Source organism: Lonchura striata, chromosome 2, assembly GCF_050655825.1.
Source record: "Lonchura striata isolate lonStrDom1 chromosome 2, ASM5065582v1, whole genome shotgun sequence".
NCBI classification, from domain to species: Eukaryota; Metazoa; Chordata; class Aves; order Passeriformes; family Estrildidae; genus Lonchura; species Lonchura striata.
The window spans coordinates 52889503-52904976 of NC_140704.1; the positions used below are offsets into that span (position 1 = coordinate 52889503).

The following is a 15474-nucleotide window of genomic DNA, read 5'->3' on the forward strand; positions in this document are numbered from 1 at the left end:
GGTACCTTGCTAAATTGCATGTATCAGTAACAAATCTTTACTTGGCTGTGTTGTGAGTCAGGTTATGAACAAAAGTGCATATAAAGTATCTGATATTGTGACGGCAGCAATTTAAATATATTTATATATATATATACACATATACTTTTCCCGAGAGCCAGTCCCACCTTGTGACTTGATGGAAAATGGTTGTGGTAGTGTTAATTTACGGTTTCTCAGACTTTTTTAATATCAGGGAGCAATCTGCAGAACTTTGGAAATGTAAGGTGTCTTGTCAGGACACATCATTTCCCGAAGGATGGAGATACTGGAACAAATGGCATCCTAGTTCCTGCTATTTCTGGACTGCAGCATGCTGCTGTGAGAAACCTGCTCGCAAGGAGCCCGGAGGAAGAACGGAGATGAGGGCCAAAGACGGAGGCAGCTGAGAGCCCTGTTTCGTAGGTTGAAGGCCAGAGGAGCCTGGCAGGGTGCTGAGGAGGCTGGCAGGTGGGCTGGGAAAGGAGGAGCCGGCGCAGGCATCACCGCCACTTTTCCCCTCGACAAAGCACTTGTATTTTTTCTCCAAAAGAGGTATCTGTCGGTGTCACATGGCTTAGGTGAAACTTTACTTGAAGTCCTTCAGTCAAGTCAGCCTGCTGCGCCAGAGCGAACGTGAGCCCAAAAGGCGCAGCATACACAGAAAACCCACGCGAAGGGCACGTTTACCCCCAAAAAGCCCTGGATTTTTGGCGGGCGGGAAAAGGGGGTGTCCAAGGCATCGGTGCGCGGGAAATGGGGCTGCAGATGCAGGCTGAGCCGAAGGATGGAGCGGGAGAGGAGGGAGAGGGAGGAAGCGCGACCCGAGGCGGAGGGGCCGCTCCGGGGGGGACCCGCCGTCGCCCCGCGCTGCCTTCTGGCTGTGGGCGGGGTGTCGCCGCCCTTGGGCCGCCGCCGGGGCGGGCCGGGCCGGGCCGGGGGGATGGCGGGGGAGGAGGAGGAGGAGGAGGAAGGGGGGAGCGGGGGTGTCATGCCGAGAGCTCGCGTCGCAGCCCGGCAGGCCGCGGCCCGACCCGCACCCCGGGGCGCAGCCCTCCGCCGCTCCCCCAGGCAAGCGGCCCCGCTCCCCGCCGCGCCCGGGGCACCCGCGCCCCGGGCAGCAGCCAGCCGCGTCCCGAACGGGCGGAGGGAAGGGGGGAAGGAAAGCGGAGCCCTCTCCGCCGCTCAGAGGAAGGGGAGGGAATGGGGAAAGTTTAGCGGAGGGTGTTTGAATCGGGAGTTATCCCTAAAGAGCCTTTCCCCTGATCTGATCCAGAGGGCAGCGCTGGGAGGAGGGGGAGGCGACGACGAGCAGCCCTGCAACATCTGTAAAACTTGAAGGAGGCGGCGGAGAGGAGCGCGCGAGACGGAGGAAAGAGAGAGGGACAACTTTTCCGACACGTGAGTACCTCGGCGCGATGTGTTTGTTCCCCTCCTTCGGTGGCTGCGCCGAGCCAAAACAATGCGGGGCGGTGGCGGGGCTGGAGGGGACGGGCGGCACGGGACGGGACGGAGGGGTTCCCCCTTCCCCACCAAAACTGGTACCAGGCCGTAGATTTGGGGATACTTTTTTTTTTTCTTTTGCTCCCTCTCTTCTTTTTCTTCTTTTTCTCCTCCCCTCTGCTCTTTTTGTTGAACCGAATCAGAAATGTCAGTCAGTGCGAGTGAGTCAGAAGGGATCAGATTACAAGATCACTGAAACTGATGTCGGACCCGCGCACACACACCCCCACACGAAGGCAGAGGCGCGGGCTGCTCCCCGCGGGAGGCGGGCAGGGATAAAACAACCAGCACCAACACCCGCCGGCCCTCCTCTGCCGCCCCCGTCCCGCCTGTGTCCCGTCCCGTCCCCCTGCCCCGCGGGATGCCCGCCGGCCGCGGCGGGGGCCGGCCCCGCTAGCCGCGGCGGCGGCGGAGCGGCGCGGGGACGAGCCGGCGGTCCCGGCCCTCGCCCATGGGCAGCGCGGGGGCTCGGCGGCAGCGGCGGCAGGTACGTACCCACTTGGGCGAGAAGTTCTTTGTTCCCCGGCTCTACTCCGGGCCACTTTCTTGTCGTCTCCCAGCGCTCCGGCCCCGCTCCCGGCCCGCTTCCCGCTTCCCTAACTTGGAGGCGGGGGTCGGGGGGGGACCGAGGTGTCTAACCCCCAAAATGGCTGTCACGGAGCGCGGGAGCCGAGGGCGCGGGGTGCGGGGCGAGGCGAGGGCAGTCCCCGCTCCGAGCCGGGCTCGGCCGGGCACGTCCCGCGGCAGAGCTGCCGATGTGCGGGCGACAGCTGCTGTTTTATTTCCACCCCCTTCTTTCTCCTCGCCCCTACTCCCTGAGCGACTCCCGGGGGTTTTCACGCCCGTGCGGCGGGAGGCCGGCACAAACTTCGCAGGGGGAAAGGCGAGAGGAGCGGGGGCGAATCCGCTGTCACATCTGGCGGGGCGGAGGGGCGCCCGGGGGTCGTCGTTCCCTGCCGGCTGCTCCCTGCGAGGAAGGGGACGGTCGGGTCCCGGAGGGGGGCGCGGGGGTGCCGGCGGCTCCGTGAGCAGCGCGCTCGGCCGCTCCGCGCCGCCCTGGCGCGGGTCCGGCGGGAGCGGGGCGGCGGGACGGGCCCGGCCGAGGCCGGGCGGGAGGAGCGGCGCGGCCGCCCCGCGGGAGCGCCCCGGAGCCGCCCCGGGCCGGCACCGCGGCCCGGCCGTGCACCGCCCAACTTTGCAGGATGGGAGCGCGGCGCGCCCGCCGCGGTTCCGATTGTCCCGTGAAGTCGGTGGGTGTTGGCACAATCCCCGCGCCTTCGGACGGGCCCGCCGGCTCGCAGCTGCTAGCGCCCGCTCCCCAACCCGCGCACCACGTGAAGAGAAAAGGTAAAAGGAAACACACGCCCCTCGCTCCCCATCTCACTCCCCAGTTTTGTTTTTAACCCTCTGGTGCGTAGTTTTTATCCGGTCCTGCGGGTACGGTGTCCGTGGCCTTCTGCCAGTTTGTATGTAGATACATTTATGTAAAACATTTTCTCCCAGCTCCTTGCCAGCTGTTCCACATTTTCCAGCTGCCACTTCAGTTTGAAATGATGGACTGTACTCATCTCAAAGAGCCTTTTAGTCAGAGGTACGGATAGCTGTCTGTTTGATACACAGTGTCACGTTTTGGAGGCTACTTCACTAAAAGAACATTAAGTAGCAACCCACGGCAAAATGCTCCTCTTCGTCGCACCCTTGCTACTTCCCGCTTCATTTGCAAGCCTCAATAAACATGATTTTTTAAGCTTCAGCGTGCAGACTTCGTTTCTTTTGTGTGCGTGCTACAGAAAAACTTGGAAGCAAAATTTTCCAGAGGCCTTGAGACATGTGGCTGATTAAACCAAGAAATATTTTTAGGAGGGCACGGCTGCCTCTCTGTCTCTCTGTGCTGTAGGTATCCGTTTTGAAATCGTTTAAGTCACTGGAATAGTGAGAAATCACTATGTTTCTCTGTGTTCCAAAATTGGTTTTGTTGTGGTGTTTAAAGAGATTATGGATTGAAATGTTCCAGAACTGGCCTTAAGTAGTTTGAATATTTGTACAATTGCATTGTAATTTGGAGAGGTGCCTCACTGATTGATTCCTATAATTATTTCATTTAGGTCCTTTATTAAAAATTGATAATGATCTGACAGTTTCTTAATTATATATGTCATGATTATTTTGAAGGAAGACGAATGCAGTGTTTTAAAAGTAAAGTAATCCAAAAATGTAAAAACTGCCATCTTCACTGTATTTCAGTCGTGGAAATATATATTAAAAGTAATGGTGAATGAGTTTAGCAATGTAAACTGTAGGCAGCCTCTTGAGAGTTTGTTTATATAAGGAAGGTTTGGGTATAACCAGCTAGTATGTAAATACTTTCAGTTTTGTGTATAGCCCAATTCTAAAAGCATAAATAATAGTAACTATGAGAGGAGGCTATTTTAAGGACAGGGAATTATTTCTTTAAAAGCAGGATTATGTGATTTTGAATGAGTAGGAAGAATGAGTAAGAAAAGGACTCTCTCAGTGTATGTGTATTCTTTTAAGTAGCAGTGGAAGCAAAACTGTGGCTTAAGGTGCCCAAATGAATGCAACCTTGCATTCTGGTAATAGCATATGGTTTTCAGCAGGACATGCTGTTTTCCATAGCTTTTCTGTAGACTACTGCAAAACAAAGACATCACCTGCATTTTCCTGCATAAACAGAGAAACATTTTTGGCTTGAGAAGGTGTGCAGTGGCCAAGTAAGAGTTATTACTGCTATACGTAATCATCAGTTGTAAAAGATTGTTCGTTTTCAAACACAAAAACAGTGTGTAGCTAAGAAATTAAAGTATCAATGACTATAAATGATTTTTTTTTTTCTGAATAGTGTTGGAAAAACCAAAATACTCAAGTTTGGAGACATCATTATAATTTGTTCATCTTGCAGATTACTCGACTTTTTAACAAGATTAATGTATGCACTGATAGTGACCCATGAAAGTTTCGGTTACACTTCCTGCCTCGTTTTGGGGAAAGCTATTCAATTACCTGTACTCCTGTAGTGTATTTGAATTCTAGTCTGCATATTAGAGGAAGGAATGGCATATTTTTATGTTGCAGAGTGTTAGTGAAAAGTTAGTCATCTCTGCCTGATAAATAAGGAATTTGAGAGCTATTAAAGCAGGGTTTATTTGAAGTTATGGAAGGAGGCATTTTAATGATCAGTGTTGCATGTGTTCAACTATATGGACACAGAAATGTACAAAGAAAAAGCAAAGTTGAAGGAAAAGTGAATCAACGAGTCATGAAATCCTCAGGAAAACCTTACTAGTGGAATGTTAATGCTTTTAGACTATAGATAGATTACCTTAAAAGTCAGGCTTTTCTTCTTTATGCAATTGTTGTAAATCCCTAGCTAAAGAATACTTTGAAGAAAGCTTTAATTTTTCTGGCACTCATATTCTGTAGTAATTCTGGTTGTTTTGGAAGATTCAAGATATTTTCTGCCAACTTGCAGTTAGGCAATTAAAATGCTAAAATGGCTACAGAGGAAGCTTTTATTTAACAAAAGGTTCAGCTGTAATAATGATTTCAAGTTGTCTTTTAACCACAGGTTTTATAGACATCCTCCCTTTAGACTCTGTCATTTTTATAAGGGAATTGATTTGTTATACTTTAAAATCAAATAAAATGAGACAGAATAAACAAAAATAGGGCATGGGTGCTGCTGCAAACTTTTCAAGTTCTTTCAGTGCATTTTTCATCTTTACTTTTATTTGATAGGTCTGTGAAATAGAGCTGTAGACTGGCAGACTTTAAATGAAATTTCACACTTTGATGATTTTTTTTAAACTTTGATATATTGACAGCAAAAGGAGCTGCAAAGCTTTTATATAACTTGAGCAGTAACGCCAAGCAGCAGTCAAACGTCTCTATGCATTTGTGTTTAACTGCAGAAGAAAAACATGTCCATGGGCAGTAGAGGGTTCTTATCAACTCCCTAATCCCAGATCCCAGCAAACCTTGAGGGCATGCCTCAGATCTTGCTGAAATCATTGTAGACTCTCACAGTTTGCAGATTAAATATGCTATGTGTTCCTGGCTCCAACAACAGTTTTATGAGCTCACTAAGCTTCCTGTTTTAAGATCCTTTTCTGAACTTTTTAGGAGCTGCTAAGGGCAATGCTGTCTATGGCAAGTGGTACTTGTTAATTTAGGGACACTTTAGGTATTTCATTCTGTCTGTAAAAAGAGCCAAAATTGCTATTTTCAAATTAGAAGTCGAGTTGCACTGAAAAAAAGGAGTTCCTTTAAAGAGGGATTCTGTTGTTTTAATGTGTTTGTCAGTACACAAGGTGACAAAGTTTATAAGAGGCTTGATTTGTTTTATGAGGCTCTTTAAAAAGAGACTTTTTCAGTTGTAATTCTAAGCACAATGCAGCTTTTAGTACATAATTTCTGAGCCTCTTTTAACCAATTGTGCTTGTAGCAGCTCATTAAACATACCTTTGAAGTTCTTGTTCTCCTTTATGTCTCAAAGAAGGGAAAATATATTCTGCCAAGAATGAATTTCAGTGAATCAGGTGGTTAACCCTGGGATTTGTTGACCCTTCTGAACGTAGGGTATTACCCCTCACATTCAGAGTCTGGTCTTTTCTAGGTGCTAAATAGTTGATTCTTATATTTTATTCACTGTAATCATGTTTATGTATTCGCTGTAATAGTTTTAATTAAAAAGGAAAATACTTATTGTCCAACAACATGTGTCATATTATTCCCGAGAGAACTTGAGCCAATTTTGTGCTTAAAGGTTATTCAGTGAATGAAATTTTGAAAGCCCATTTGTCAAGGTACTGCACGGTTTCTGTTAGTTTTCAACCCCCAAATTCATTGTCCGCATGGCCCAGTCATTAGTCAGCAGTGTATTAGTGCTGCCTTCAGGCAATGCTGCCCAGCACTTCTTCCCACCATTATAGCTCTAAAAGTGTACTTTGCCGACTGGTAGAATTACTGCTCTGATTTCCGCTTGGCTAGGTTTGAGGTAAGTCCCCTCCCTACCTTCCAGCTCACTCTAATCCCTGCTTTCTTTTAAGGCTGCTTTCTTCAGAGATTTAGGGGAAAACTTTCTTAAGGATTGTGCTGGCATCATACTGTGGTTTTGTTGTGGTATACTCTGTGCATGTAAATTGTACCTGCCTTACCTTGAAAGTGTATTAAATTGGCTGCTGATCTGAAGAGTTGGTTTCTCTCTCTTTAAGAACAAAATAAGAAATGAGACAATACATTGATGTTAAAAACACCTGCAAGGTTATTTAGATTACAACAAGGGACAAAGAAATTGGGATAGAATGTGTTTGTCTCTAAATAGTTGCTGGGTGTCAGAACTGATAATTATCAGAATCCACTACAAGGAGATCTGATTGAATAATTTTCTTAGCTGAAGTTGCCACTCAAATGTCAAGTTATTTTTTACACTGATCATCAAGATGATTAGGCCTTTTAAAAAAATTATTCCTTCTTTATTTTTATTGATGTTCAAAACACTGCTGTATTTTTTTTGTATCTGATATTTAGTTCAGGGTAAAGTACCCAACAGACCTTTTGGTGGTTTAGAGCTGAACTTCCCCCAGTAGTGTTTGCTTCTTTGTATGAGACTCTGTTTTCTTTGCATACAAATCTGTTAATGTCAAGAAATCAACTGCATGTAAAGAATACATCATCCAGCTGCCCAGAGAATGAAGCCTTCATTAGATAAGATGTATGAATACCTGAAACTGAAGAGTCAGAAACACAGATCAAGTTAGTGTCAGTTCAGTACACTGTTCTGAACCGTGTATATTAAAATGAAATCCTAGCACTACCGATTCTTAACTGTCAGGTTGCAGTTTGGTGAGGCTTTGCTTGGCTCTTCAATTCACTATGAATGTTTTTTCTATGAAAATAATACAGCTGTGTAATTCTGTGATGACAGTTTTAACAAGGATAGTGGATTGTGCATTTGTAATGTGGCAGCTCAGAGTTGTGCTATTGTGTTTAGTCAAGTTACAAAAACACGAAGGAATCATGATGCAGTTTTCGTGCTGTTATGAGACAGGTGTAAAACCTAAAGTAAACTGTAAAAGCTGAAGATAAAGTTTTATAAAGTACCTTTCACACTTGAAGTTCTTCCTGGATATATGGAGATTTCCTAGCTCTTTTACATGTTAAAACATCTGTGCTGGGTTAGAACATGAAATTCTGGATGAAGGCATCCCTTAACCTGAGAGTATGCTGAAGACATAAACATGCTTCCAGGAATGGGACTGTGATCAAAACATGGTACTTTCCAAAAACATTCTACTTGATTCCTTTGATCTTGTTTTAAAATGCTAATTGTAAAATATGGAATACAGTCTTTTCTTCTTTCATTTGCATATCATAAGTTGGGAACAGAAGGCACATCTTTGCAATAGATGTACATTAAATGCATTCTTCCTTGAGCTCAGTTCCTGTATAGATTGACATTGATATATAGATCTAGTTTTATTTCTAAGGAATCTTTCATCTGTTGGAATTGATGAGATAAAACAAAAAGTGTGAAGAAAGTGGTCATTTCACTGGAATGTTGAGCTCCAGTATTTGAAATTAGAGTATTTCTGCATTTTCCTGTCAAAGTTGTAGTGACTACTTACTTGACTGTGGTGCAAAGCACACCCATTACAGATGTTTGTAATTTGCTTTACCAAGCTAAGAAGGCAAAGACGAGAAGGCAAAGGAAAAAGAAAAACCAGCCTGTATTGTCACCATAAGTATCCAAGGAACAGTATCAGCAGAGAAAGTCATATTTTATCCACACAGCAAGTCGTGCTGTTGTCCCTCTCCCTGTTCTCTCAGAATATTCCTGGCCTTTCAGATCTTGAGCATGTGAATGGACCAAAATCCAGGTTTCATAAAACAAATTTGTTGCCAAAGGAAGTCACTGTACTGTTACTTAAGTTTGTTTTGGATTTAGTGCTGCTGAATTCCTGAAGAAAAATGGGAAAAAACAGAGTGTAGGCTTGGTAGGGAAGTTTGAAGTGTCCCCCCTCATTGTAACCTATTGCTACAAAGAGTACAGTTCACAGGAGATTTTTTTTTTTCCTTCCCCCTGTGCTAATTCTATTACAGCTAATCTTACTTTGACATAATTATTAGAGTTTTTCCTGCTGCAGAATTTGAAGCACAAGAACAAGCAGGATTGAAAAACAAGCAGCAACACAGCTTATTCTGAATTTCTGAGCAATATTAGGTAATTTAATTGGAAGGAGTTCTGATTTCTTCAGGGTAAGTGCACTATTAGTTTTAGACATGCCCCCCTCCCCAAATACATTCAAGTATTTGGAGACTTGAAAGATATGTAGCACTTTTTATTTTTTAAGAAATAAACTTTATTCTTTCCATTGTATTTAGATAGTTTGTAAGAAAGTCAAAAAAGAAATAAGGGAAACCCAAGACCATGTGATTATAATAACAAATGCTTAAATGCAGAGTTAATGACCTGATTTTTGTTGTTTTTGTTGTGGGGTTGTTAATTTGTTTTTCTTCAGTTCCTTATTGTAAAGACTCTCAGATAGTGAATTGATTATAAAATTTTACCTCAGAGGATATATCATATCTGAATTGTAAAACCACTAAGTCTGGGCTCTGTTTGCCTCAGCTTTGTGTTGCACATTCCCAAACAGCAGCTTCTGTGAGGGATAGACTAGTTAGGGATGGACAGTTCGACCTGAACTCTTCAGTGCTGTTACCCATTAAGTTCTGTTTGCTGAGTATGAAAATGAATCATCTCTTTCCTGGCAGAAATCTGTTTTCTTTTGATACAGAGTTTAATCTGTTGAACTAATAGTAAAGACTTTTAATTGGGGTTATACTTTTCAGCTTTTTAAATCTGAAAGACAAAAGTAGATGTAATTTACTTGTAAGGCTGTGTGGTTGATGTGTACTTAAAGTGACTGAGGTGCTGCCTCAGTAGAAAGTGCCACTTATTTATACTATTGTATGTGCATGTTTAAAATATTTTCAGAACTTTTAGGTAGCTGGGTTTAACTGTAGCAGAAATATGTAAGCAAATCCGTAACTTCTCTGCAGTTGAGCGACTATTACAGTAAATCAGTAGTTTAGTGTATGCCATAGAATATTTTTTGTCAATTGGGATCTTAATAACGAGGATGCTAATAGCACTGGTTTGCCTAGCTGATTGCCTTTCTGTTTGTGATCCCCCGTTATTGTTGCCACAAGTTATTTAACTTATCAGGAACAGATCAGATTGTTATTAACCAGGCTTTAGGTATAGATGTTTTTCATTCTGTATAGGGGGAAAGAAATCAAAGAAAAGTAGCAAGGAAAAGATAGCAGATAGTAATGAATTTGGAAAGATCGTATTAATACGTGTTGTGTCTCTTTACAGGGGTCACTTGGGGTATTTTTCAATTTCAAGTTAGGAATCCACCTGGTTCTTTCTTTCTTTCTTTCTTTCTTTCTTTCTTTTCTTTCTTTTCTTTCTTTTCTTTCTTTTCTTTCTTTTCTTTCTTTTCTTTCTTTTCTTTCTTTTCTTTTTCATTTTCTTTCTCTAATGCATTTATAGATCCTGCATGTAATTGAAATGAGATAGGTATTATGAAATATAAAATACCTTGCCCTCCCCTCCCTGAACAGATTGTTGTGGTTTTATAAAGTGTATATAAGACCCTTTGTGCTGTTTGCATTAGTCTTACTGTGAGTAGTTGTCTCAACAGGGAGGAACCTAAATAAAGTTTACCCTGTAGTAGTTAATGAAGGTTGCAGAATTCTGGTTTAGCTTACAAGGAATTAGGAAGGGATAAAACCATTCTAAATAATATATGGGTTAGAATCTATAGCTGTTACAAAAATGGTGAGATATAGAAAGTGGTTAATGTTACATATGGGAGATATTTCTTAAAATGTCTGAGCGCTTGAACATTTTTCATCAGGTTCTGTCTGGAATAACTTTGTCAGTGCAGCTTTGCCAGCAGGTTTGATAGAAAGCAATACTGAAATCTAGGCGGGTTTTGGAAGTTAAATGTACCTGAATCAAGCCTGTATAAATCAGTGTGAAATAGCTCCCATATAACAGCTTAAGATTGTCTCATATAAATTTTGGATTTGAATGTAGCTGAACAAGATGCATTTTTTTTTATCCTTAAATAATCCCAAGGAACAGTGCAACCCATGTTGATAAAATTGATAAAGGGTCCTTTATGGTTGAGAGAGACTGTAATTTCCTGATTGTTCTACATGCCTCCCCTTGTGTTTTTCACTTTCATACAGTTGTGCCGTTCAAGATGTATTGTATCCCCAGAGACTGCTTCCAGTAGTGTGGATCAAAGTAGTACCTATGAACACCCTAACTACCCAGAGTCATTTCTGAAAAATTAAACATGCTATGTTTGCTTGCACGCTGATTGGGGCACTCTGGTTGCTGATAGCAATCAGTATGAACTTCCCTACTGCTGATGTAATGATGATGAATGCTGTGACACTGCTATTTCAGACAGCTCTTCTCAGCGGATGCAAACCACTTGTTAATGAATTGAATACAACTACAGCAGCATCAAGTAAAACAGGGAAAGGTTTTACTTGTTTATTTTTTATTTTTTTAATTCAACATGTTAAAAGATACTCCTCAAAAAATTAAAATAAAGCAAAGGAAGGCAGATGGTTTAAGCTCACAAGAAACATAAATGAGTCTTAACATGCAAATTGAGAATTTTGAATGCTTACTCTTCAGTACTTTGACCAAAGCAAGCAATCTTGTTGAAGTCAGTGAGCCTATTCCTAGCAATAAATATTTGCATGGTCTGGTCTTTAAAATTAATGTATGCAGTATAAATAAAATTATTTAAAAAGTAGTTCAGAGAAGAGAAGTGATACAGAGTGAAAATTTCTTGGAAAATTGAAATGTGTGTTCAGAAAGTATCAAGTTTCTTATTCTTCCAAGCACAGGACTGCTCCACTGGTTTTGGTTAGTTTGGACTGTGAGTAAATGAACAAAATGATGTGAGTTTTTTCCTCCTCAGTATATTAATATGATCATTTTTACTACTATACAGCACAGTTTTATAACCAGCAAACATAAGGACCAGAAATTACATAATATTAAGTTACTTGAAATAATATTTTTGTTCAAAATAAATTTCCAACATATAGTGATTAATGACACTCCTTTTAAAAGAGACAGTTTTCCTCATTTAACTAGTTTATTCCAGTAGCATGTTCCTAAAATTCCTCCAATATTATATGCAATTGGGGAAGGTTTACATTTATATTTTAAAAAGAAGAGACACACCTGCAGGCAGGTTACTGTTTTGAGAGGGATTAGGTTTAAAATGGGGATCTGGAATTAATTGCGCAGTGGGTTCAGGCTTCAGGGAAATTACAAAAGGTTCAAGCATGGTTGAATGGAAAAAAGCCATGAATGTTTGCTTTTGGGAAGGAATGTTTATCCCTCTATTTACCTATGGAAGTTCAGGCTTTTGCCCATATACTGTTATAGCATTTTCTTGCCTTTCATATGCACATGGAGATGCTGGATAGCCAATGAAACTAGCTTTCAGGTTTTTTGAAAGTGGCAATCCTTGCTGCAAGTAGCTACAGATTGTCTCAAGCCTGGAGGCAGGAAGAGGAAAGTCACTGATCCACACGCTGCAGAGAGAAACATATACACCCTAATATACACCCTATATATTTGTATTTTAGTGTGGAGAGAATTTCAGGCTGTCTGATTTTTAGAATGCTTTCTGATAGGGGTTAACAACCCCTAGTAGCACCGTACTTAACAACTCCTTGTAGAAAGAAATCTTTACATAACCTTGGACTTTTTTTTTGGTGAACCACAGCTCCCATATTTTGGTACAGTTTCTGAGAGAAAACAAAAATCAGCCAAATTTAAGGAGGATTAGATGTGTGTTTCTGGCTTGTGTTTTCAACTTAGTCTTAAGGCAGTCTTCAGGAAAAAAAAAAATATTTTTGGGGCACTGTATTGATCTCTTGATGTCTGCTTCCCTGAGGGGTATGCTTGGCAAAACACAGCAAACCACATCCCTCTAATTATTAGTCCTGCTATCTTTTCTGGCCTTCCGTACCTTCCCAACCACACCCACCACCACTGATGCACCACTGGGGGTTTGCTGGATCTGCAGCAATTCCTGTAGGTGTCCAATGCCACATGTGTGGGTTGGGAGCAGAGGAAGGAAGGCACAGGAGTAAAGGCCATTGACTCGTGGTGCAGGGTGCAGAGCTGAGTAAGAAAGTTTACTCTAGTGGTGTTCCTTCTTTCATTCTGACATGAATAAAAGCAGCCTTCTGAATGTAAACTAAGTAGACATGAACCAGAACAGATGAACCAAGAGCAGATGTTTATATTAGTTCTTGGCCAGTTCTGCAGTTTTCTGTCCAAAAATTTAAGTGCTGCTTTAAGCCTCTGTTCTGTCCATACCAGGTAGCATAAAACAGAGAAGTGATGGAGAGTGATGAAGAATATGGAATTATGTCTGCTATTCTTCCAGTAATGAAAATGACCCCAAAGTACCACTGGCAGGCTGTTGGGAAAAGAAAATAAAGTAGTCAAGAGAATGGATGATGTCAGTCTTACCAGCCACACATTGCTCTTGAATTGCAGATGACCCAACATACAGTTTTTTTAATTCTTTCAGCGATGCATAGAAAATAATTAATTTGAGAGAATGTTAAATAACTCAAAGGCGGTTAGTCAGAGGATAGGAGGGTACACTGAATAACTCACTCATGCAGTGGTTGGAGGCTGAATTGAGGCAGGTTTTGGTGTTTATGTGGCCAGGGCTGTATAGAGAAAACAAACATCTTCCTCTCTGTGGGGTGAACAGCTTGGCAGCAGTGTCAGCCTCCCCTGTGTCTACTAATTCAAGAGACTGAAAAGTTAGATACTCAAGCTAAATGACTAAACTGGGGTTGCCCTTGCATGAGGTGTGCAAAGGGAAGGAGGGAGAAGTCATATGAGAAATTTGGAAAGGTGCTGTTTACAAAGCTCGTGTGAGATCTCTCTTCAAGGAGACTTGTGTATTGCTGGGTAGAAGTCAGGGCTGGTCCAAGTTAAGTATTGTTAGATCTCTCCTACTGAAGACACCTGACATTCCCCTTAGTGTTCTGGTAGGAAGTGGTTTCACAGATCACAATAATATTTATAACACTTTCACAGATAGATCTTGAGAGTAGCCTTACAAGTCCTCTTCTGTGGCAGGCAGAGTTCTGCTATTCCTGTTTTTAGCAAGCAAGAAACTCAAGAGAAGAAAAATGCCTTGCTAAAGCTTAGACAGTAGGTCAGTGGCAGAGAGTCTCTGATATCTAGCCCAGTTTCTTGGCTGTGCTGCCTAGCTGAATAATGATTCATTTAGTGATTGGGCTCTACTTTGATCCCTACTGTATAACAATGAGGCTTTGGAGTGTTTTATTGTACTATTAAAAAGAACTCCTACTAGGAAGGTGGGAAGGGGTAGGTTTACTAGACAGCTGTGTATGTGATGAATTGGCTTTGTAGGCTTTTTTTTTTCTTTTTTTGGTTTGGTGGTATTTCTTCTTTTTATTTTTTTTTTTTTTGACTGTCAGAATTTGGGAAACAGGTTGCTAATATAATTACACTTCATTATACTTTGTGGCTTTTTGAAGCCTTTTGAAAATTTTATTTAAATGGTATCCTTGAGGAATGTGACTTCCTTCCATTTTAGACCCATTTCACTACCAAGCAGTGTTGCCCAGAGCAGAAAACTGATTTCTTATTTTTTGTTGGTTTTGCATAGATTCATGTTCAAACTACAAAAGTGCCAAGGTATTTGGCTCTAAGCATGATGTGTGCTGAATATTGATGTTTTGTGTAAAGCTTACTTGGATAGACAGGTGTGCATCAAGTTAAACTGCAGACTAATTCTTAATGTTTGTGTCCTTCACACAAACAAAGCCTAAGATCTCTGCAGTCTTGGGGCCTGGTGTGCCTGCACTGCTGCACAAGCAGTGATACCCTTTTACAAGTTTTTGGGCTTCTTATATTTCCATCAGGAATGTATAATACCTGAGAATAGGGAGAAATTAATTTGTATTAAATGAATGCGTCACTGGAGATGACACTGAGAACATCCAGAAAGGCAACCAGATACACCCCTCTACAGGGCTTTCTATTTCCAGTGTTTTCATGCAAAAGAAAGTGATGTCATTATCTGCCATCAGCAATAATATTTGTCTTTCCATGTGGTTTTTGGGGTGTTTCGCCTGTACAGTTTTGTTTGAGTTAGATTTCTGAACAAACAAAGTGAGAGATGTTTACATGAGTAACAAGGTGTAGAGATAGACAGGATAATTCCTGCTGCAGTGTGTTCCAACACCATGAATGTTGAAATTTAAATATTTGGCTTCTAGAGTCAACATAAAGGTCTGTCTTGATTTTCTTGATTTTTTCCCCTTTTTTTGCCTTGTTCCAAAGTGCTCTTGGCATAAGAGAAAAATACTGTCCTTTTTTCCCTTTGGATCCATTAAAACCCCACAGAATTGAAAAAAATGGACCTGCCTATCAAACAGCATAGTGGTTTGTGATGCCGATTCTCTTTAAAGGCAAACATGCCTAGTTTTTGTGTTAGTATTTCTTTAAATTCCTCAGGAATTCATGCATGCAAACATGATTTGATGAGCTTACAGAACTGTGAACTGCTAATTCAGTTGTGCTCCAGGCTCTTCTTCAGGTGAGAGGGGTGAGAAAACTTGGGCTAAGCTTTCAAACAGTCTTTAGAGTTTATGACTCTTTTGTTTCATTCAGGTATTAGTGCAAGTAGAGCTGAAGTAATGAGAAGTCATCATGGAGGCGCAGTCCCATAGCTCTACCACAACTGAGAAGAAAAAAGTGGAGAATTCCATCGTGAAATGCTCCAGTCGAACAGATGTCAGTGAGAAAGCTGTTGCCTCCAGCACAACTTCCAATGG

The 15474-nt window shown here is 42.2% G+C and overlaps 1 protein-coding gene and 1 pseudogene across 6 annotated transcripts in view; both read left to right on the forward strand.

The window, feature by feature from the left end:
• Nucleotides 1–15302, forward strand: part of LOC146768249 (uncharacterized) — a 160978-nt pseudogene extending 145676 nt beyond the window's left edge. Inside the window, exons 3-5 of the transcript XR_014950166.1 lie at nt 1360–2008; nt 2152–2868; nt 3025–15302. The product of XR_014950166.1 is annotated as an uncharacterized LOC146768249 (transcript). The remainder of the gene's footprint in view (nt 1–1359; nt 2009–2151; nt 2869–3024) is intronic.
• GLI3 (GLI family zinc finger 3) overlaps nt 970–15474 on the forward strand; it is a 204638-nt gene continuing 190133 nt past the window's right edge. For 2 of the 5 annotated variants that reach the window (XM_021531961.4, XM_021531964.4), the window contains exons 1-2: nt 1124–1419; nt 15311–15473. In XM_021531961.4, coding sequence (XP_021387636.3) covers nt 15350–15473 — 124 coding nt within the window. In that variant the 5' untranslated portion in view covers nt 1124–1419; nt 15311–15349. Of the gene's footprint in view, nt 1090–1123; nt 1420–1903; nt 2009–15310; nt 15474 lie in introns of those variants that run through there. The other 3 variants (XM_077786302.2, XM_021531962.4, XM_085570414.1) reach the window with 3 other exon arrangements.